At 41.7% G+C, this 24,002-nt stretch overlaps 1 protein-coding gene across 2 annotated transcripts in view; it reads left to right on the top strand.

Annotated features, from left to right (window-relative positions):
- Positions 1–24,002, top strand: part of cep41 (centrosomal protein 41) — a 50,699-nt gene that overhangs the window by 2,976 nt on the left and 23,721 nt on the right. The window contains exons 1-5 of one of the 2 annotated variants that reach the window (XM_068059440.1): positions 6,559–6,617; positions 15,846–15,893; positions 19,693–19,754; positions 21,712–21,778; positions 22,433–22,592. In XM_068059440.1, coding sequence (XP_067915541.1) covers positions 15,866–15,893; positions 19,693–19,754; positions 21,712–21,778; positions 22,433–22,592 — 317 coding nt within the window. In that variant the 5' untranslated portion in view covers positions 6,559–6,617; positions 15,846–15,865. Of the gene's footprint in view, positions 1–6,558; positions 6,618–15,845; positions 15,894–19,692; positions 19,755–21,711; positions 21,779–22,432; positions 22,593–24,002 lie in introns of those variants that run through there. The other variant, XM_068059439.1, reaches the window with a different exon arrangement.

Genomic DNA, 24,002 nt, shown 5'->3' with positions numbered 1-24,002 from the left:
AAATGGCACAGAAAAAACGGAGAAATTGAATTAGAATAGGCAAATCCTGTGACAGTCTAGTACTGGCAGAGACTAAAGGCCTGCTCGGGTTTGCAATTGAAACCCGACCTGAGCCCGACAGAACCACATCCAACCTGAACCTGACCTGGCCCGAGTTCTTTGATTTTTTTTTTTCCCCCAACCCTACGTGACCCGACTACCGGAATGAAGTTAATTATATCAAAGAGGTTGTGCTGTATGTTGGATGGAATCGCTCACTGCAGACTAGCGTAGAGTCTGGATGCACGTTTCCTGCCTTGATGCCCTGGCTGTTCAGATTTTGAAGCTTTTCCCTCCCTGATCAAAAGGTAGCACTGTGTCTGGCCTGGCCCAACCCAACCCGAGCCCGAATGCCACACCCGGAAGAGAGATCCGACCCAACCCGAACCCGATACGTCTGGTCGGGTTTGGGTCGGGTAGCCATGCTGTAGCAGAGACACAATGGGGAAAAATAGCCTCCTTTTGTGCTGAAGTTTCTATGCTTGCGCTACACAGAGCAAAAGAGAATAATGGAGCATGTTACAAGTTGGTGATGCAAAGTTCAAAGGACATTATAAACTCGTGAGATTAGGTAGTGTATCAATTTCAACCAGCCTCTGAGACCCACTGCACTTTTGGCATAACATACTTATTCCTTATGAATTTGAAGTGTGAGGGTGGGTGGTGGGGGCTGCTTTATTCTACTTTTATAAAGGTTTTCTTTCCTGCAACAACCATCTTTTCAAATTGTTGATGGTATGATCCTGAGCTTAAATAGTGCACTGCTTCCAGTTATATATCTGATTTGAACTACATTGATATTGGATTTTATTTTGTTGCCAATTACAAGGGAATAGCATATTCTAAGTAAGCTGTCTAATAATGAGAAACATGAGAGTACCAACAGTGGGAATCAAAACCATACACATCATGCGCTAATTTGACTCTGTTGATACAATTCTTGTCTCCAGGCCAGCCGCATGTAGGCAGATGTGGAGGAGAGTTTCAGCAGGATCTCTGGGTGGGGGAGCATTTGATGGAGTCTGGAGCAGGAGAAGCCTAAACTTTCCTTGTGGGGTCCAGGGAGCACTCCTGCTCCTTCTGACCCTACAAAGAGATGTAAAAATCTTGACATTCCAGTGCCTTCCTTCTCTTCCGACCGGTTAATGTGCATGTTTGTGAATGCACGGAGTGTGGTTAATAAGATTGGTGAGGTACAGGCGCAGATTGCCATGTGGAAGTAAGATGTTGTGTCTATAAACAGAGACCTGGCTCAAAGAAGGGCAGGACTGGATGTTAAATATTCCTGGATACAAGGTGTTCAGGAAAGATACGAAAGGGGGAAAGGGTGGCAGTATTGATTAAGGAGAGCACTGCAGTGCTGGAGAAAAAGGATGTCCCAGAGGGATCAAGGACAGAATCATTTTGGCTCGAGCTAAGGAGTAAAAAAGGTGCAGTTACATTACTCAGTGTTTATAGGCCACCAGCTAGTGGGAAGGATGTGGAGGAACACATTTTCAAGGAAATTGGAGAGGTGCAAAAATTATAGGGTAGTTGTAATGAGGGACTTTAATTATCCAAACATAGACTGCGATAGTCGTAGTGTAAAGTGCAAGAGTTCTTGGAGTGTGTTCAGGAAAATCTTCTCCAGCAGTATGTTGCTAGTCCAATGATAAAGGAGACACTGCTAGACCTGATTCTTGGGAATGAGGTGGGCCAAGTGGATCAAGTATCAGTAGGAGAGCATTTAGGGGACAGTGATCATTGTATCGAAAGATTTAGGCTGGCTGTGGAAAAGGACACAGAACAATCTAGAGTAAGAATAATTAAGTGGGGGAAAGCCAACTTCAATGGGGCAAGAATGGAGCTGGGGTGAATAAATTGGAGTCAAAAGTTGGCAGGAAAACCGGTAGCTGAGCAATGGGCTACCTTCAAAGAAGTGATAGTTTGGGCACAGTCAAGGTATGTTACCTCGAAGGGGAAAGGTAGGGCAACCAAATCCAGAGCTCCCTGGATGTCAAAAGAGGTAGAGATTAAGATGAAGGAAAAAAAAGTGTGCTTATGACAGGTAGAAAATATTATTGAGAACCAGGCTGAATATAGAAGGTCCTGAGGGGAAGTGAAAAAGCAAAAAAGAGAAGCAAAGAGAGAGCATTTAAAGGAAATCTCAAAGTTTTTTATAGACCTATAAATAGTAAAAGAAGGAGTGGGGCCTATTAGGGACCATAAAGGGGATTTATACATGGAGGCAGAGGGCATAGCTGAGGTATTAAATGAATACTTTGCATCTGTCTTTACCAAGGAAGAAGATGCAACCCAGGCAATGGTGAAACAGGAGGTAATTCAGAGACTATAGTTGTTTAAAATTGATAGAGGATGCATTGGATATGCTGTGTGTACTTAAAGTGGATAAAGCACCAGGACTGGATGAGATGCATCCAAGGATACTGGGGGAAGTGAGAACGGAAATCAGAGGCACAGGCCAAATTCTTCAGTCTTCCTTAGGTTCGGGGGTGATGCTAGAGGACTGGAGAATTGCAAATGTTGCACCCTTGTTCAAAAAAGGGTGTAAAGATAAGCCCAGCAACTACAGGCCAGTCAGTTTAACTTTGGTGGTGGGAAAATTCTAGAAAAAAGAATTCGGGACAAAATTAATAGTCACGTGGACAATTGCGGGTTAATTAAGGAAAGCCAGCATGGATTTCTTAAGGGAAAATCTTGTTTAACTAACTTGCTGGAGTTTTTTGATGAGGTAACAGAGGATTGATGAGGAAAATGCTGTTGATGTGGTGTATATGGACTTTCAAAAGGCATTTGATACAGTGCCACACAACAGACTTGTGAGCAAACTTGTAGCTCGTGGAATAAAAGGGACGGTAGCAACATGGATAAGGAATTGGCTGAGTGACAGGAAACAAAGAGTAATGGTTAATGGATGTTTGGGCTGGAGGAAGGTTTGTAATGGAGTTCCCCAGGGGTCAGTGTTGGGACCCTTGCTTTTCCTGATCTATATTAATGATCTAGACTTTGGTGTGCGGGGCGCAATTTCAAAGTTTGCAGATGGTACGAGGCTTGGAAGCATTGTGAACTGTAAGGAGGATCGTGTAGAACTTCAAAAGGACAAGTTGGTGGAATGGGCAGACAGGTGGCAGATGAAGTTCAATGTAGGGAAATATGAAGTAATTCATTTTGATAGGAAGAACATGGACAGACAATATAAAATAAAGGATACAATTCTAAAGGAGGTGCAGGAGCAAAGGGACCTGGGTGGTTATGTGCATAAGTTATTGAAGATGGCAGGGCAGGTTGAGAGAGTGATTAATAAAGCATACAGTATCCTGGGCTTTATTTATAGGGGCATAGAGTACAAGAGCAAGGAAGTTATGTTGAACTTGTAAAAGCTACTAGTTTGGCCTCAGCTGGAGTATTGCGTTTAGTTCTGGGCGCCGCACTTTAGGAAAGATGTGAGGGCATTGGAGAGAGTACAGAAAAGATTCACAAAAATGGTTCCAGGGATGAGGAATTTCAGTTATGAAGATAGATTGGAGATGTTAGGACTGTTTTCCCTGGAGAAGAGAAGGCTGAGAGGTGACTTGATAGAGGTATTCAAAATCATGAGGGGTCTGGACAGAGTAGATGGAGAGAAACTATTCCCACTTGTGAAAGGATCGAGAACAAGAGGGCACAGATTTAAAGTATTTGGTATGAGAAGCAAAAGTGACATGAGGAAAAACTTTTTCACGCACAGAGTGGTTAAGATCCGGAATTCTGTGCCTGAGTGTGGTGGAGGCAGGTTTAATTGAAGCTTTCAAAAGGGAATTAGACTGTTATATGAAAAAAGAGAATGTGCAGGATTACGGGGAGAAGGCAGGGGAATGGAACTGAGTAATTTGCTGTTTCGGAGAACTGGTGTGGACACGATGGGCCGAATGGCCTCCTTCTGCACTCTAACAATTCTGTGATCCTGGTTCAACCTGACATGAAAGTCGCAGTGGCTTCCTCACTCTGGTTGGAGCTGAAATTGCAGTCAGAGCTTCATTGTTATTGGACCCCAATCCCCATTAAGGAAAGGCCTCGTGGGCTTTGGGCAGGTAACCTAGCCACCCTGGTTTCCATCAGATAGATCAGATTAAAATTACATGTTGGGGTTCATCACATTAGATGTACACTGGAACTTTCAATTTTGGCCAGGGTGTAAAACTGGCATGATCTGATCAACTGCCTGTGAAGGCAGTGGAAAGGAGAATGGAGTGAGGTGGCCACTCTGATATCGCCCATTTTATGCCCCAACAATGTTGAAAGTGCAGCCCTTAGAGTACAAATTCAATGGGTACTGCAGTAACTCCTGGTCGGGCCTTCTTGTGTTCTGCTTTGGCATCTCCACCTTGCCTTGCAGCACTAGCCTTGGAGGGAGTTCAGTCATGGTTTATTGGGATGATACCAGGGATGAAGGGATTCATTTTGTGAGAAACTCTGAATTTGACGTTTAATCCCTAAAGATGGAAATGTTAAAGGATGCTTAGATTTAAAAGTTTAAAATAATGAAGAGATTTGATAGGATGGATCGGAAAATTCCCTGTAGAATGGGAATCCAGAAACAAAGAGACATAAAGGTTAATCTGATTAAAAGTAACTGCAGGGAAAATTTTCTTCTCACAAAGAATTGTAAGAATGTGGAACACTGTCCCTGAAGGCATTTTATGCAAATCAATTGAGGTATTGAAAAACCAGATAGATACTTATTTAAAAGTAGAGGTATTTAAGAATATACACTGACGGAAAATCAGATTAAAGACATATAGCTGCCAAATAAATGGATTGGGCCAATTAGCCTACTCCTGTTCCCATGTAACAAATTGGAAGAGTGGTGGTACTGCCTTGGGTGCATGAATACATCAGATTCACAATAGTAATGTAAGAGAAAAGCAATTATACTCCAAATTCTTACCAGCCTTGGCTCAATGCTTGTCTTTTACCTCTGGGTCAGAAGGTTGTGGATCAAGCCCCACTCCAGAGATTTGAGCATAATCTAGGCTGAGACCTCCTAAGGGAGTGATGCACTTTAGGAGGTGCCATCTCTCGAGTGCGATATTAAACCAAGGCCTGACATGAAAGTTGCAGTAGCTTCCTCACTCAGGCTGGAGCTGAAATTGCAGTCAGAGCTTGATTGTTCCTGCTCAGGTGGGCATAAGAGATCCCATGTCACTGTTTGAAAAAGAATAGTGAATTCTCTTGGTGTCCTGGCCAATATTTAGGAACATAGGAACAGGAGTAGGCCAATTAGCCCCTCGAGCCTGTGCTCCCATTCAATGAGATCATGGCTGATTTGTGACCAAACTTCATATATCTGTCTTTGACCCATATCCTTTAATACATTTGGTTAACAAAAATTAACTAAATGCTTGGTTATCAATCTAAAATTTAAAATTAACGATTGACTTAGCATCAGTTGCCTTTTTGTGGAAGAGAGTTTGAAACTTCAACCACCCTTTGCCTGTAGAAGTGCTTCCTAATTTCACTTTTGAAAGGTCTAGCTGTAATTTTTCCACTATGCCTCCTAATCCTAGACTTCTCAATCAGTGGAAGTAGTTGCTCTCTAACTACCCCATTGGTTCCCATAATATCTTGAAAACTTCAATTAAATCACCCGCTTCTAATTTCCAGGAAATACAACCCTAGTTTGTGTAATCTCCTGTCATAATTTTAACCCTTAGAGTTCAGGTATTCTGGTAAATCATGCTCCCTCCAATACCAATATATCCTCAAGGTGTGGTGCTCTGAACCAGGGTTTTGTATAGCTGTCGCATAACCGCTACTCCCTTGTATTCTAGTATTTTTAGATGTCTTGGTCAGAATTCCATTAGCGTTTTTGATTATTTTCAGTACTGTTCATGACATTTTAGTGATCTATGTACCTGGACCCCCTCAAGGCTCTTTGGGCCTGTACTGTTTCTAGCTTTTCACCATTTAGAAAATATTCTGTTCTATCCTTTTAGGTCCAAATTGGATGACTTCACATTTTCCTAGATTGAAATCCATTTGTCACAGTTTTACACATTTGCTTCATCTATCGTTATCTCTGTGATAATAGCTTCCATCAAGACTGCTTACAATGCTGGCTATTATGTTTTCAGCAAATTTTGATATATGGCTTTCTATCCCATCATGGAAGTCATTAAATACAGTGAATAATTGAGATCCAACACAGATCCTTGCGAGACACCACCAGTCACATCCTACCAATTAGAGTACCTGCTCTTTGTCCCTACACTCTGTCTCCTTCAGCTCAGCCAATTTCTCAACTAGGTCAATAATTTGCTTTCAATTTCATGAACTTCAACCTTTGCTAACAGTCTGATATGAGGGACTTTATCATTGCCTTCTGGAAGTCCATATAAATAACATCCATAGACATTCCTTGTCCACTACATTAGTCACCTCTTCAAAAAATTCAATCAGAATTATCAGGCATGATTTATTCTTCAACACTTATTGTTGTTTGTGAAAGCTTGCTGTGTGCAAATTACAACAGTGACTGCACTTCAAAAGTACTTCATTGGCTGTGAAGCTCTTTGGGACATGAAAGACGCTGTATAAAGGCAAGTTCATTTCTCTTTTCTTCTATGTGATGTATTAGAGTGTTTAAACATCAGTTTGTCTTACTTAATTTAGCAAACACGGTGGTAAATTATGTCATCTCTTTGGCCTTTTATGAATGAAATTATCAGTGGCAAGTGAATAAAACACTAATAAAATGTCAAGTGAAATTATTCACCTGACTGCTGCTGAAGTAAGTGCTCTTGAATTAACAAAGTAAACTGGTGAAATAGTGCAATCTTTACACGCAACTCATTTTAAGAATGAGTATGTCTTATTAAATTCCAACAAGCACTGACTGTTGGAAATTGAAATATATTTCCCTGTATTTATTTTATTCCATTTTTTTAATGAGGTCTCACTCATTAAAGAGGTGTAAGGCTGTTCTCTCTGCTAGCTATAAGGGCCCAATGTGAAATAAGTTTAAGCAGGCTCAACTCTGCATCTATTTGAACAGTAAAGGAAGTTTCAGTTGATGATCGAGAAGCCAATTTGGGAAAATGTGCCCATTTCCCATTTGGTGGTAATATTTAATGAAACTCGCCTATAAATAGCACTTTTAAGTGATCACCTTTTAATGATTCCTCTTTCGCTAATGTATATCCACAAAAATAAAGCTTTTCTGTTCATCTTTTACATAATATAAATCATATAACCTTGAAGGTATATTTAGAATGTGTACAGTGATGGGAAGTGACTAATGGCCAGCAGAGATTTAGGAGGGAAGGCCCTGTTTAACAAATATCATTTGATAGTAGAAGTTCTTAAAATACTTTTATTTTAAGACTTTCAGCTCTTTGGCAAGGCTCCACATATGAGAAACTAGTAATTAAACTAAATTCTGGGGAATCTAGGATAGAATGTTGGATTGGACACATTGCTAGAGAGGTTTAGCATTTGACTGGTGGGAGGTGCTGAATGAAGTATCGCAGGGGTCAATATAAAATTACCTGGATGCAGAAACAGTAAGCTCATTAAATTTGCATTCAACAATAAAACAGAATGTAGTTTGGACACTTTCACAAGGACATGCATGCTTGGAAAGTGTTGGCATGCAACAAGAATGATCCCAGATGTAAAGGGGATGAGCTATGAAGGATGTATAGAAAAAGCCCAGCTTTGTAGTCAATTGAGGCATACTAAAGTGTTAAATGGCACATGGAGCAGGTAAGACCAGCATATCACTTTAAGGTCAGTCAGGTCAGTGGAACAAGAAATTAATGAAAGATAAACATAACGCACAACTAGAACATTGTTTTGCTCAAAGGATGGTATTTGGAATGAACTACCATAGAATCACAGAATGATATCACAGAAGAAGGCCATTGTGCCTGTGTTGGCACTTTGGTTGAGTTGTTGGATTAGTTCCTGCTGTTTCCCTATAACCTGTAAACTTTTACCCTTTAAAAGGAAATTGGATAAATATTTGAATATTACTATTGAGTCTGCTTCCACCACCCTGTCACGCAATGTACTCCAGATCACAACAACTTGGGGTGGGGGGAATGTTTCTCAATGTCACCTCTGGTTCTATTGCCATCACCATAAATCTGTGTCCTCTGCTTATTGATCCTGCTCCCACTGAAACGGAGTAAATATGGAAAAACTATCGAGAAGTGTTCATGATTGTGAACACCTCTATCAAATCCCCTCTTACTCTCTGCTCCAAAGAGAACAGTCCCAGCTTCTCCTGTCTTTCATTGCAGCAGCTTTTTCGGGAGCAGAGAGTGCGAGTGAGTGAGCAGCTGGGAAGGTCAGTTTAAAGTAAACTTAATTTCTTTTTGTTTTCGGCGGAGACCAGGGGGCTGCTGGGTAAGTAAAACCCTATATATTTGGACCGTTTCTGAACCCGAGACACTACACCTGTAGTGTCTCCCACCCCCCCTCCTCCTCTAACCAAAAAGAAAGGACTCTGTGGTATGTAGATAAGGTAAGGCTTTTTCTATTTCTCTTTTTGTTTTATCGTGTGATTGGTTAAAAACTTTTCGTTCCTTTTTCATTTAACTAAGTTTAAGCTTAAGATTAAAAATGGCAGGAGATCTCAGACCCGTGGCATGCTCCTCTTGCTCAATGTGGGAGCTCAGTGACATGGCTGATGTCCCTGACTCCTTCACGTGCAGTAGGTGTGTCCAGCTGCAGCTCTTGTTAGACCGCATGACGGCTCTGGAGCTGCGGATGGACTCGCTTTGGAGCATCCGCGATGCTGAGGAGGTAGTGGATAGCACGTTTAGCGAATTGGTCACACTGCAGATTAGGATTGCTGAGGGAGAAAGGGAATACGTGACCAAACGGCAGAGAGAGAGCAGGAAGGCAGCGCAGGTATCCCCTGCGGTCATCTCCCTCCACAACAGGTATACCGTTTTGGATACTGTTGAGGGAGATGGCTCACCAGGGGAAGGCAGCAGTAGCCAGGTTCATGGCACCGTGGCTGGCTCTGCTGTTCAGAAGGGCGGGAAAAAGAGTGGAAGGGCTATAGTCACAGGGGATTCGATTGTAAGGGGAGTAGATAGGCGGTTCTGTGGTCGAAAACGAGACTCCCGAATGGTATGTTGCCTCCCAGGTGCATGGGTCAGGGATGTCTCAGATCGGCTGCAGAACATTCTGAAGGGGGAGGGTCAACAGCCAGTTGTTGTTGTGCACATAGGCACCAATGATATAGGTAAAAAACGGGATGAGGTCCTACAAGCAGAATTTAGGGAGTTAGGAGCCAAGTTAAAAAGTAGGACCTCAGAGGTAGTAATCTCAGGATTGCTACCAGTGCCACGTGATAGTCAGAGTAGAAATGAAAGAATAGTCAGGATGAATGCGTGGCTTGAGAGATGGTGCAGGAGGGAGGGGTTCAGATTTTTGGGACATCGGGACCGGTTCTGGGGGAGGTGGGACTATTACAAATTGGACGGTCTACACCTGGGCCGGACTGGAACCAATGTCCTTGGGGGTGCTTTTGCTAACGCTGTTGGGGAGGGTTTAAACTAATGTGGCAGGGGATGGGAACCAAATGAGGTCAGTGGAGAGTAAGGAGGTAGTAACTAAAGCCTGTAAGGAACTAGATAATGAAGTCAGCGTGACTAAGGGAAAGAGTAGGCAGGGAGCAGATGATGAAAGCAAAGGGACTGGTGGTCTGAGGTGTATTTGTTTTAATGCAAGAAGTGTAGTAGGTAAGGCAGATGAACTTAGGGCTTGGATTAGTACCTGGGAGTATGATGTTATTGCTATTACTGAGACTTGGTTAAGGGAAGGGCATGATTGGCAACTAAATATCCCAGGATACCAATGCTTCAGGCGGGATAGAGAGGGAGGTAAAAGGGGTGGAGGAGTTGCATTACTGGTCAAAGAGGCTATCACAGCTGTGCTGAAGGAAGGCACTATGGAGGACTCGAGCTGTGAGGCAATATGGGCAGAACTCAGAAATAGGAAGGGTGCGGTAACAATGTTGGGGCTGTACTACAGGCCTCCCAACAGCGAGCGTGAGATAGAGGTACAAATATGTAAACAGATTATGGAAAGATTTAGGAGCAACAGGGTGGTGGTGATAGGAGATTTTAATTTTCCCAACATTGACTGGGATTCACTTAGTGTTAGAGGTCTAGATGGAGCAGAATTTGTAAGGAGCATCCAGGAGGGTTTTCCAGAGCAGTATGTAAATAGTCCAATTCGGGAAGGGGCCATACTGGACCTGGTGTTGGGGAATGAGCCGGGCCAGGTAGTTGACGTTTCAGTAGGGGACTACTTTGGGAATAGTGATCACAATTCTGTAAGTTTTAGAATACTCATGGACAAAGACGAGAGTGGTCCTAAAGGAAGAGTGCTAAATTGGGGGAAGGCCAACTATACCAAAATTCTGCAGGAGCTGGGGAATGTAGATTGGGAGCAGCTGTTTGAAGGTAAATCCACATTTGATATGTGGGAGGCTTTTAAAGAGAGGTTGATTAGCGTGCAGGAGAGACATGTTCCTGTGAAAATGAGGGGTAGAAATGGCAAGATTAGGGAACCATGGATGACAGGTAAAATTGTGAGACTAGCTAAGAGGAAAAAGGAAGCATACGTAAGGTCTAGGCGGCTGAAGAAAGTCGAAGCTTTGAAAGAATATCGGGATTGTAGGCGCAATCTGAAACGAGGAATTAAAAGGGGTCATGAAATATCTTTAGCAAACAGGGTTAAGGAAAATCCCAAAGCCTTTTATTCATATATAAGGAGCAAGAGGGTAACTGGAGAAAGGATTGGCCCACTCAAGGACAAAGGAGGAAAGTTATGCGTGGAGTCAGAGAAAATGGGTGAGATTCTAAACGAGTACTTTGCATCGGTATTCACCGAGGAGAGGGACATGACGGATGTTGAGGTTAGGGACAGATGTTTGATTACTCTAGGTCAAGTCGGCATAAGTCTGAGGAAGTGTTGGGTATTCTAAAAGGCATTAAGGTGGACAAGTCCCCAGGTCCGGATGGGATCTATCCGAGGTTACTGTGGGAAGCGAGAGAGGAAATAGTTGGGGCCTTAACAGATATCTTTGCAACATCCTTTAAACACGGGTGAGGTCCCAGAGGACTGGAGAATTGCTAATGTTGTCCCCTTGTTTAAGAAGGGTAGCAGGGATAATCCAGGTAATTATAGACCGGTGAGCCTGACGTCAGTGGTAGGGAAGCTGCTGGAGAAGATACTGAGGGATAGGATCTATTCCCATCTGGAAGAAAATAGGCTTATCAGTGATAGGCAACATGGTTTTGTGCAGGGAAGGTCATGTCTTACCAACTTAATAGAATTCTTTGAGGAAGTGACAAAGTTGATTGGGGGAAGGGCTGTAGATGTCATATACATGGACTTCAGTAAGGCGTTTGATAAGGTTCCCCATGGTAGGCTGATGGAGAAAGTGAAGGCGCATGGGGTCCAAGGTGTACTAGCTAGATGGATAAAGAACTGGCTGGGCAACAGGAGACAGAGAGTAGCAGTGGAAGGGAGTTTCTCAAAATGGAGACGTGTGACCAGTGGTGTTCCACAGGGATCCGTGCTGGGACCACTGTTGTTTGTGATATACATAAATGATTTGGCGGAAAGTATAGGTGGTCTGATTAGCAAGTTTGCAGACGACACTAAGATTGGTGGAGTAGCAGATAGTGAAGGGGACTGTCAGAGAATACAGCAGAATATAGATAGACTGGAGAGTTGGGCAGAGAAATGGCAGATGGAGTTCAATCCGGGCAAATGCGAGGTGATGCATTTTGGAAGATCCAATTCAAGAGTGAACTATACAGTAAATGGAAAAGTCCTGGGGAAAATTGATGTACAGAGAGATTTGGGTGTTCAGGTCCATTGTTCCCTGAAGGTGGCAATGCAGGTCAATAGAGTGGTCAAGAAGGCATACGGCATGCTTTCCTTCATCGGACGGGGTATTGAGTACAAGAGTTGGCAGGTCATGTTGCAGTTGTATAGGACTTTGGTTCAGCCACATTTGGAATACTGCGTGCAGTTCTGGTCGCCACATTACCAAAAGGATGTGGATGCTTTGGAGAGGGTGCAGAGGAGGTTCACCAGGATGTTGCCTGGTATGGAGGGCGCTAGCTATGAAGTGAAGTTGAGTAGATTAGGATTATTTTCATTAGCAAGACGGAGGTTGAGGGGGGACCTGATTGAGGTGTACAAAATCATGAGAGGTATAGACAGGGTGGATAGCAAGAAGCTTTTTCCCAGAGTGGGGGATTCAATTACAAGGGGACACGAGTTCAAAGTGAAAGGGGAAAAGTTTAGGGGGGATATGCGTGGAAAGTTCTTTACGCAGAGGGTGGTGGGTGCATGGAACGCATTGCCAGCGGAGGTGGTAGACGCGGGCACGATAGCGTCTTTTAAGATGTATCTAGACAGATACATGAATGGGCAGGAAGAAAAGAGATACAGACCCTTAGAAAATAGGTGACAGGTTTAGATAGAGGATTTGGATCGGCGTAGGCTTAGAGGGCCGAAGGGCCTGTTCCTGTGCTGTAATTTTCTTTGTTCTTTGTTCTTTCCACATAACTGGGGTCCCTCATCCTTCATATTCTAGTAAATTTCTTCTGCACCCTCTCTTAAGGCCTTGTGATCCTTCCTAAAATGCGATGCCCAGACTTGAAGACAATATTCCTGCTGATGCTTAACCAGTGTTTTATAAAGGTTTATCATAACTTCCTTGTTTTTGTGCTCTATGCCTCTATTAATAGAACCAAGGATTCCATATGCCTTTTAACAGCCTTCTCAACTTGTCCTGCCACCACCTTCTCGACATCAAATTTCATCTGCCATGTGTCTGCCCATTTCACCTGTCTGTGCTCCTGAAGTCTGCCAGTATCCTCCTCACTGTTTACTTAATGTATTTCTGAAATTCATGTGTTGCGACCAGGTGAGAAAGAGGTCTAGGGTTCCCTTTCAGCCTTCACCTGGTCTTACTGTAACTGGGTTTAATTTTTCAACTCGGTGTTTTTAGCTCCTGCTTGGTGAGTCCTTGTACACCGCTTTCCAATTATGAGGCAAAGAAACCAGCACAAACAGGCTTTCTTAGGTTTAAATAAGAAAAGTTGAAATTTATTAAACTTAAACTCTAATTCAGTTAACGCCTATGGATGCACTTCGCGCCCCACGCTAGCATGCATACGCGATATGCACATGCAAATAGAGACAGAAAAGAGCAGACGAAAAATAAAGTGGAAAGGTTTGTGACGATATCTGAAGAGTTGTTGTTCTGGTTCTTCAAGCTCACTGTAGAGTCCTTGATTGTAGGTAGATCTTGCTTTTCATTGGGGCCCAGTAGTCTTCTTAAACCTTGTTTGCTGTAGGAGACTTTTGTCTCTTGGGGTTCATGTGTCTTTAGTGGAATCAGAGGATTATGAGAAAGAGATGGGAGCAGATGAGCACTTTAAACGCCATAGCATACAAGGCTACGGGCCAAGTGCTGGAAAATGGGGTTAGAATAGTTCGGCGCTTGATGGCTGGCACAGACACCATGGGCTGAAGGGCCTGTTTCTGTGCTGTATAACTCTATGACTCTATATGACAGACAGAAGAGAGATCTTCAGTCCAGGAGCAAGCGGCTTTCTGCCCAAACTGTACAAATTCAAAAACCTCAGGTTGCCCAGCAGGTTCGTCAGGTGACTAGCTGGTTTGACCATGTCCATTTGTGTATTCAGCCATCTTGGCAATCAACCTGGAATGCGAGCTCCCCCACCTTCAACGTCTGGTGATCAAAAGTCCATTGTGGGTTGAATGTGTCAGGGAATGGCTGCTTTGTCCTTCCAAACACTCTGTTAATATACAAATGTCTTCTCCAACCACAGCTGATCTGTTTAACAAGTTCTTTTCTTCACTCCATTTACAGTTTAAAATCAATGTTCATGACAAAATTAATGTGCCTCGTTCTTGGCAGGTGGGGGCTGAACATGACATCATGTCATCTCCAAACTTTGAAATTATACCTGTATATCAAAAAGAGCAGTGGTCCTAATTCCTGCCCCTGGGGAACACCACAGTACATGTCCTTCCAATCTGAAAAACAACCATTCACCACTGCTCTCTGCTTGCTGTCCCTCAGCCAATTTTATATTCACACTGCCGCTGTCTATTTAATCCTATGGGCTTTAACATTGGCGAGTATGTCATGTGGTACTTTGTGAAATGCCTTTTGAAAGTCCACATAAATTGACCTTCTTCAAAGAATTCAATCCAGTTAGTCAGACGCGATTTGCCTTCAACGACTCTGTGCTGACTTTCATTTATTAGCCTATATTTTTCCAAATGGAAATTAATTTTGTCCCGGCTTATTGTCTCTCAAAGTTTCCCCAGAACAACATCAGGCTGACAGCCATGTAGTTGTCAGGTTTATCCCTCTGCCCCTCCTGCATCTATTCCTAAACAGGCGTGTAAAATTTGCAATCCTCCAGTCCTCTGGCACCACCCTCATACCTAAAGGAGAATCAGAAGATTGTGGCCAGAGCATCTGCAATTTTCACCCTTGCTTCCCTCAGTAACTTTGATGCATCCCATCCAGACCGAGTGACTTTTTTTTTTCTACCTTGAGGACTGCCAACCTTTTTAAGTATCTCCTCTTTATCTCTTTTAATTGTATCCAATATCGCTCTGAAGTCTTACTGCTACATTAGCAGCATCATCGTCTCTCTAGTGAAGATAAATGCAAAGGACTTAGTTTGTACCTCAGCCATGCTCTTTGCATTCATAAGAATATTGCCTTTTTGGTCCCTAATCAGCCTCACCTTTCCTTTGGCTACTCTTTTACTATTGATATGTTTATAAAAGACTTTTGTGTTCTCTTTTATGTTGTCTGCCAATCTATTTGCTTGCTCTGTCTCTGTCCCTCATATTCTTTATTTTAGTTCTCCTCTATGTACTTTCTATATTCAGCTTGGTTCTCTCCTGTATCACAAACCTTACATTTGACACATGCAGCCTTTTTACTGTCTCATTTTACTCTTCACATCTTTTGTCATCCACGGAAATCTAGCTTTGGATTCTTTTTTGCCCCTCATGGGAATGTCTATTCTGTACCTGAACCATCTCCTCTTTGAAGACATTCCATTGTTCACTTACCGTCTTGCCTATCAATTTTTGATTCCAATCTGCTTGGACCAGATCCCCTTACTGAAATTAGTCTTCCTCCATTTAAGTATTTTTGTATTTCATTGTTCCTTGTCCTTTTCCATAACTAATCCAAACCCAATATTATGATCACTGTTCCCCAAAATGCTTCCCCACTAATACATGCTCCATTTGTCCCCAGAGCTAGATACAGTCCTGTTTCCGTCCTCATTCAGCTGGAAGTGCTCTGATTAAGAAAGTTCTCATACATATTTCAAAAATGCCTCCCCCTCTTTGCCCTTTACTCTGTTACTACTCCAGTATACATTAGGATAATTGTTCCCCCGTTATCAGTTAGCCACAGGAAAAATAATTTTCTCTGAAAAGTAGTGGAACAATTTCAGCTATAAAGCACTTCAGTATTGCAAAACAAATGAGATTTAACTTATAACCTCACAATGATGTCTTTCCTTGTGCTACTTTTGCTACCAGCCAATTCATCAGAAAATTATTTTTCCCTGAAAGACTTATTCTCTTTTAAAGTTGAATTCTCAAGAATTATGATTTAGTATTTATACTGCATCAGTTCCAAATGATGTTTTGATGTTGGTGTCTCCAATGTTTAATCATTCTGACTGCTGAGATTTATTTTAATTTAAATACTTCATTTTTTGCAGGACACAGCCTTTCCAAGTATATGGAAAAAATTGAAGAGTTAAGAAGAAGTAAGTAATTTTTGTTGCCCCTGAGAAATAATTGTACTATGATGACATGGTGACTGGTCTAAAATGTTACATAACACACATGGTTGAAATGAAAAAATGTGGCATCCCTGATTAGTTGTTGCATTGGTCCTTGGCTATAGATGAGATGTTTGTTATAGTAAAGTTTGACATAATTCTTGGTGTGAAGTGATGGCACAGCGCAGGTGAGGCAACTGAGCATCTGCAACATGGCAAAAGCCAGTTAGGAAAGAAAGAACTTGTGTTTATCATGTCCTCAAGACTTCCCAATCGATTGTAATAGATTATTTTGAAGTGTAGTCACTATTATGCAGGCAAATTGAGTAGAGAAACTCAAACTCCATCAGAGCTAGGTGGGGCAATCCTTCCCACCTCATTCACACAACTACACTGTAGTCACCAAGACTAAATGAATCACTACAGCTCTTGTGCTCATTGCTCCCAGCATATGCAGAACTGTGCAAAGAAAGCTAAAGAATTAAGGTAAAATAAAAACAAGAAATTCTGGAACCACTCAGCAGGTCTGGCAGCATCTGTGAAAAGAGAAGCAGAGTTAACGAAACATTAACTCTGCTTTTTTCACAGATGCTAAGGGTCACTTACCCGAAACGTTAACTCTGCTCTTTTCACAGATGCTGCCAGACCTGCTGAGTGGTTCCAGCATTTCTTGTTTTTATTTCAGATTTCCAGCATCTGCAGTATTTTGCTTTTATTTTAAAGAATTAAGGTACCTTCCTTGCTCTGTAGTCAAAATGTACAGTGGCTTCACGTGAATGTAAACCAATGAAAATGCAATAGAAACATAGACATAGAGAATAGGAGCGGGAGTAGACCATTCAGCCCTTCGGGCCTGCTCCACCATTCAAAAAAGATCGTGGCTGATAGTCTATTTTTTTTATTTATTTAGAGATACAGCACTGAAACAGGCCCTTCGGCTCACCGAGATTGTGCCGACCAACAACCGCCCATTTATACTAATCCTACATTAACCCCATATTCTCTACCACATCCCACCATTCTTCTACCACCTACCTACATTAAGGGCAATTTACAATGGCCAATTTACCTATCAACCTGCAAGTCTTTGGCTGTGGGAGGAAACCGGAGTACCTGACGGAAACCCACGCAGACACAGGGAGAACTTGCAAACTCCACACAGGCAGTACCCAGAACTGAACCCGGGTTGCTGGAGCTGTGAGGCTGCAGTGCTAATCACTGCACCACTGTGCTGCCCGATTCAGTACCCTGTTCCTGCTTTTTCTCCATATCCCTTGATCTCTTTGGCATTAAGAAATATATCTATCTCCTTCTTGAATATATTTAATGACTTGGCCTCCATTGCCTTCTGAGGTAGAGAATTCCACAGGTTCACCACCCTCTGAGTGAAGAAATTTCTCCTCATCTGTTCTAAATGGCATACTCAGTATCCTGAGACTGTGACCCCTGGTTCTGTACTCCCCAGCCATCGGGAACATCCTCCCTGCATCTAGCCTCTCTAGTCCTGTTAGAATTTTATAGGTTTCTATGAGATCCCCTCTCATTCTTCTAAATGATAGTGAATAAAAAGGTGGGGGGGGGATTTTTTTGTCCACCAAGCACCATTTTGCGCCCTGGATGGTGTGGCAGATGAACTGCTGTCCAGTCTTCTCTAGTGTCATGCTGGATCTGGCTGCTAGGGGACACACAAGAGCATGCCTGGGATGACTAATCCTGTTTTCCCTCCAGGACTCCGGAGGACTGTATATTGTACCTAGTACTACTGCTTGACCCAGTTTGCGATTGGAAATCTTCTTGTAAAGCTTTCCTGCTAGAAGGATGATGCAGTGAAATAATACCATTCTTTTCTGAGTAGGTTCGATGTCAGAAATTCACCTTGACAGTCAAATATCTGAGCAAAAGGAATAGTTTTCCTTTTTTAAAAATTTTTTTGTTTTCCAGGAAGGAGGTTTAAATAACTTTTTCTGTTGAACATCTCTGCAACTGCCAGTGACTTTACAAAAGGCAATTTATTAGGAGTTGTAAACCTGTATAGGTGAAAGGAATTGAAAACGAACTCTGAAAAGTTGCCAGATTTTCTCATGGATAAGCAACACTGCCTCCTTTTGTTAACCTAGCTAATTGCATTGGTCAATACAGTAGCTTTACTGTGTCCCAGGTAACCAGAGTGCTTAATGAATAGATTTCAGTAAATGGCCCTTTAGTTACATAAGATGTCTAAACCTAGCACAAAGTTTTGAGTGGATTAGTACAATTTCAATAAGCTGTAGGAAGACTCAACGAATGTCATAAATCACCAGTAAGTTTGGTGTTTATCAACAGTTAAGGTAGAAAATACTATTTGAATTATAAGGTTGGCCTGAAAATAGCTGACATTACGCACATTTATCAGCCATGAAGGATCACCAAATATTAAGCAAGATCAAGGTAAGAGAGCTCTTTGCTTTGATTTTGTTTGCCCAATGATTATTTAAAGGGAGTGATAATATAGTGAAGTCTGATGGTGTAAGTGCGATAAACTGTTAGAATTGCATGGAGAGAGGATTCACAAAGACCGGTGAAATTGCAGAAAAAGAACACTCGCTGATTGGGAAAACTTCAAAACCAACATAGAATCAGGAAGAAGGGAAAAGAGCAAATAAATGCCTGTCAGATATTTGTTATATGCCAACTAAACTACCAAAGGGTGCATTTTGCACAGCTTGCAAACTGCATACACCATTGGCCACCTCCTAACACCATTTCGAGTTTTTTTTTACAGATAAACTTTTTTAAATGTTTTAACTCGTTTGACTTACCAGTGTGGACAAATTAAGTGGCTTCAGATCCCTAGCATGATGTGATGTCACATAACGTAGCCCAAAATTGGCAAAAGATGAGGGAAAACTATTTAAACTTGCAGAATTTTTTGACTTGAAATATCACCTATTGCACAAAGCTGATTTAGAAAAAAGTAAACCACTCTTGTCCTGACTAGACATGGACAAATTCTGACTAAGCACAAGTTACGAACATAAATAGTTTTACACACTATGAATTCTATCTAAGAATTGAATTGTATTGTAGAAGGTTCTCTCTGAAGGCCTGACTATTTAAGTAGCTTGACCTTTCACTAAGTAACACACTGATAGCACAAGCTACGTTCAATAAAAATCTAGCCATTTATTGAAGCAGAGGTAAAACCAGCAAACCAGTGTTGAGCGTGACCCCTATCAAGTACTGGTCTACTTTCTTTCATCCCCTCAAACTGTATTGCTACAAGGGTACAACAGTATTTTTTCAAATGACTCAAGTTATTGCTTCCTTTGCATGTCCAGTGTGTGTCTGCTAATGGGTACATTTGACAGGCTCACTACCAAATAGGTTAACAGCTTTTCAGTAGATGAAGTTGAAAGGAGTTAATCGGGTCAATGAGGTTATGGGCATTGGCTAGGTCCTGAAGGTGACGGAAGCTGAAAAGTAAATTATGGGTCAGAAATCCACATCAGTATTGGTAATTCAGAATCAGCTGATTATCCAAGATCATGATCATCTAAAAATGTAATCAGTAAAGCATAGGTGAGTATTTAGCAGTTGACTTGGATGCTCCTTGTTTCAATTCTGGTATCTTGTGACAACCTGTAATCATGTGATAGCCCTATAGTAGATGCCTTTTAAAGACTACATCTGGTGCAAAGAAGGTTCATTTTGCAAATATAAGCTTTTGTGTATTTTGCAGTGTAATGACTGTTGAAATGAGAATTTATATTAATCATCATTCAATTTCCTTTTTCCTCTTTAATAGATTATAGATATAAAAGAGATGAATTATTCAAAAGATTGAAAGTCACCACATTTGCCCAGCTGGTAAGTACTGGAATACTCAACAGGTCAGGCAACATCTGTGAAGACAGAAACAAAGTTACCATTTCAGTTGCTTTATCATCAGAATTGGAAAAAGTTAGAGATGTAGCAGATTGTAAGCATGTTCAGAAGCATGGAATGGGGAGAAAGGAAGAAAGAACAAAAGGGGTGGAAGGCAGGAGTGTTTAAATGCCAAAAGGGATGGTGATGCAAACATAAGGGGATGGCAATAGGACAAATAAAGAAACAAAAGATGAGTCTAGAGGAGGCGTAAATGGGAATAACAGAATCATTACCAACAGCTGCTGTCCAAAACATTGGGGGCAGTGGTAATGATTTGAAATTGTTGAACTCTGTTGAATCTGGATGTGTTACGGCCAGATAATATGGGGTGTGGGTGGTTCCCTATGTTCACAGCAAGTGTTTTTGTTGCTAGGGTTTTAACCCCTTGTGTTTTGTTTGTCACATTAACAGACAGCGATGGGTTTTCTTGTGGTTTAAAACAGAAGATTAATTATTTATTGATCAATATTCATTCCCGAAATTGTCGCAACCGCACCCACACATTCATTCGTGTGTGTGTGTGTGTGTGCGCGAATGGATCGAAAGAGAGAAAAAGGGTAAGTGGTTGGATGTGACACATGCTGCCTCTGTTAGGAGACGCAGAGCCCCCTCCCTGTGGTGACTATCAATAGACCAGGATGTGGCTACTACATACCTTTTTTTGTTTTGGAAGCACCCGTTCGATTCAAAAATGTTTTAGGATGGGTGTAATTGACACCTCTTAGTTTGAAATGTATCCTTTTTGTCCTTAACACACAGTTTGAATTTACAGTGCAAGGTCGTTTGATCTTTGGTGACCATTTTGCCACACATTGTCCATTTTTTTGTTAAAGAAAAAGTCAATTTTTATAACTTTTCAATTTGAGTTCTGTATTTTCACTGCTGCTCTTCATGTGAGCATGACAGGAGGGCTGTAAAATGCCTAATCGAAAGATGAGGTGTTGTTCCTCGATCTTGCTTTGTGCATCATTGGAACAGTATAGGAGGCTTAGTACAAAGAGGTCGGAATAGGACAGAGATTAAAATGGCATGTAACTGGGAGCTCGAGGTCACTCCTGCAGACTGATTCGCGGTGTCCTGCAAAGCAATCACGCAATTTGCTTTTGGTCTCCCCAATGTAAAGGAGACCTCATCATGAGCTATGAATTCAGTGCACTAAATTGAAAGATAGAACCATAGAACAATTGTGGCACAGAAGGAGACCATTCAGCCCATCGTATCTGTGCCGGCTGAAAAAACTAGCTGCCCAATCTAATCCCACCTTCCAGCACCTGGTTACAGCACTTCAGGTACATGTCCAGGTATCTTTTAAAAGAATTGAGGGTTTCTGCCTCCACCATCATTCCTGGCAGTGAATTCCAGACACCCACCACCCTCCTGGGTGAAAAAGTTTTTCCTCATGTCCCCTCTAATCTTTCTACCAATCACCTTAAATCTGTGCCCCCTGGTAACTGATCTCCCCATCTGGGGAAACAGGGTCTTCCTGTCTTCTCTATCTAGGCTTCTCATAATTTTGTACACCTCAATTAAGTCACCCCTGGGGGGAATTTAAGGATGACTGTCCCTCCGATTTCTCTCAGTACCTAAACTGCCCTCAAATCTGATGTAAATACTACACAATTGAGATTAATCTCGCGGCTGTAAGATGGCAATAAACCAGTTGAGGTGCACTCTTGCAGGTTCTGATATTTGAATTCTGAATGAAACCAGTGGCCTTGTGATTACCCTTAGTCTGCTTGTAGTATAGTACACAGGGGAGAGGGCATGCAAAATACAGTTCCTTTGCACCAATTGTGGATGCAAAAATGTGGGGAGAATTAAATTTTTAAAATATATTTATTCCTTCAGGAAATTTAGTACAGTGTTTTAATTTTGATCTACATTGTGATATTCTTAGGTACTACAGGTGGCTTCTGTGAATGAACAAGGTGATGGGATGTTTGAAGAACTACAACAGGAGGAAGGTTGGTCTAGAGAATCAGTAGGTTACCTATTCTGTAGCACTGTCCACAATTAGAAGAATTCACTAAAGTTTTCAAGTTAAAGGATCTTGTAAGACACTTTGCCTTGTTTACAGAAAGAAGAATAAATGATAATGAGCAACACATCACATCTGTTAACTTTATTTTTCTTATGCAATTTATTTAACAAAATATCATATTTATATAGATTAGTTAGGCAAGGAAAAACTGTTCCCATTAACAAATAGTACAAGGACTAGGGGACACAGATTGAAAGTTTTGGGCAAAAGATGCAGGGGGAATATGAGGAAGCACTTTTTTTACTCAACGGGTGGTAATGACCTGGAACACACGCCCACAAGGGTGGTGGAAATGGAGACAATTAATAACTTCAAGAGGAAGTAGGATGACCACTTGAGAGAAATAGACTTGCAGGGCTATGGGGATTGAGTGAGGGAGTGGGACTGACAGGATAGCTCCATGGAGAGCTGGCATCGACTCAATGGGCTGAATGACCTCCTTCTATGCCCTGTATGACTATATAAAATGTAGCTAAGAGTTTACACTCCTAATTTTGGATCACCATATAGAAATCTGCTCTGAAATATCCCCTCTGAATGAACCTTTTGGGTTTGAGTTTCATAATGTTTCCCTCAGGTTCGAATTCAGTGCTGTCTGCACCAGAGCCCGAGCTGCGTGCAATAAAGGCCAATGAAGAACAAGGTCCTGTGGAAATGACACAGAAATCTCCGATAGAATTAATAAGTAATGACGAATTAGGCGAAAAACCACTTTCACCACGCTCTACCCTCCAAAGGTAAGGATTGATGTGCTGAAAAAAGATCATGATTAATGTTCTCATTATCATCACCAAGTGTTAGTTCCACCTGCCTTAAAATTATGGAATAGCTTTGTAAAATAAGGCTTTGTAGCTTTAGTTTTATATTTAGATTAGATTAGAGATACAGCACTGAAACAGGCCCTTCGGCCCACCGAGTCTGTGCCGAACATCAACCACCCATTTATACTAATCCTACACTAATCCCCTATTCCTACCAAACATCCCCACGTGTCCCTATATTTCCCTACCACCTACCTACACTAGTGACAATTTATAATGGCCAATTTACCTATCAACCTGCAAGTCTTTTGGCTTGTGGGAGGAAACCGGAGCACCCGGAGAAAACCCATGCACACACAGGGAGAACTTGCAAACTCCACACAGGCAGTACCCGGAATCAAACCTGGGTCCCTGGAGCTGTGAGGCTGCAGTGCTAACCACTGCGCCACTGTGCCGCCCTTGGGAATTTAAAAAAATAAATAACCAGTAAAATTCTGAATATGCGCAACAGATCAGGTAGTATCTAAAAGACCAAGACTACCAAACATTTCAGCTAGGGTGATTCATTTTGGTCCGTCTCACCTGAAATATTACATTATGATTCGCAATCAGATGTGACTAACATGATGTCCATTTCCAAGCAACTTGTTTGCAGTTGGTCAAAATTTTCACTCATTGTTTGAGATCTGTTCTAAGTAATGGTTTGCAAATACTATGAAAATCTAGGCATAAAATCATGCTCATTTTATGTGTGATCAACGTTATTTTACTTTCTTTGATTTAAGTACTGGTTATAATATAGGACCAAATTAGCACAGTGCAGAGGGCCCTGTATATCAGTATTTCTACCAGAGGTCAGCTTCTAAGGACAGCAAAATAATACTTTGCAAAAAGTGCTTTCTATAAGGTGAAGATGGAAAGTTAAGGGCAGATTTTAAAGAAACGAATATTTTCTGTTTTAAGATTGTGAAAATAAAGACTGAACTTTGTATTCATAATTTCTAAACCCCTCACATTTCTCTTCCCAAAGGTGTTGACTTTTACTAGGATAGGTACCACAGGCAGTTGGTACTCTGTTACCTTGTCACTGTCCATCTCTGAACTTGGGCAAAGGATGACTAGAACCTATTTAACCATCTGCTCAGCCTGATCTTGTTTTCATCTGACTTGCACACATGTAGATTTTTGTACAGGAGTCACTGGATAGGAATCAGGAATGTGAGCCCTATCAGATTTTTTTTTTCCCCCCTTCCCAAGTTCAAGGTCACTGATGCCAATTGTAGTGTCCCCAACATTACCCTGCAGAAATCAGAACAGACCTGGTATCAGACTGGGAATATTTCTGATGTTTTTGACTCTATTCTATATTGAGCAGTACCCTTAGAA

Source organism: Heterodontus francisci, chromosome 27 (genome assembly GCF_036365525.1).
Source record: "Heterodontus francisci isolate sHetFra1 chromosome 27, sHetFra1.hap1, whole genome shotgun sequence".
In the NCBI taxonomy this organism is placed as follows: domain Eukaryota; kingdom Metazoa; phylum Chordata; class Chondrichthyes; order Heterodontiformes; family Heterodontidae; genus Heterodontus; species Heterodontus francisci.
This window is presented reverse-complemented; position numbering and strand designations above follow the sequence as displayed.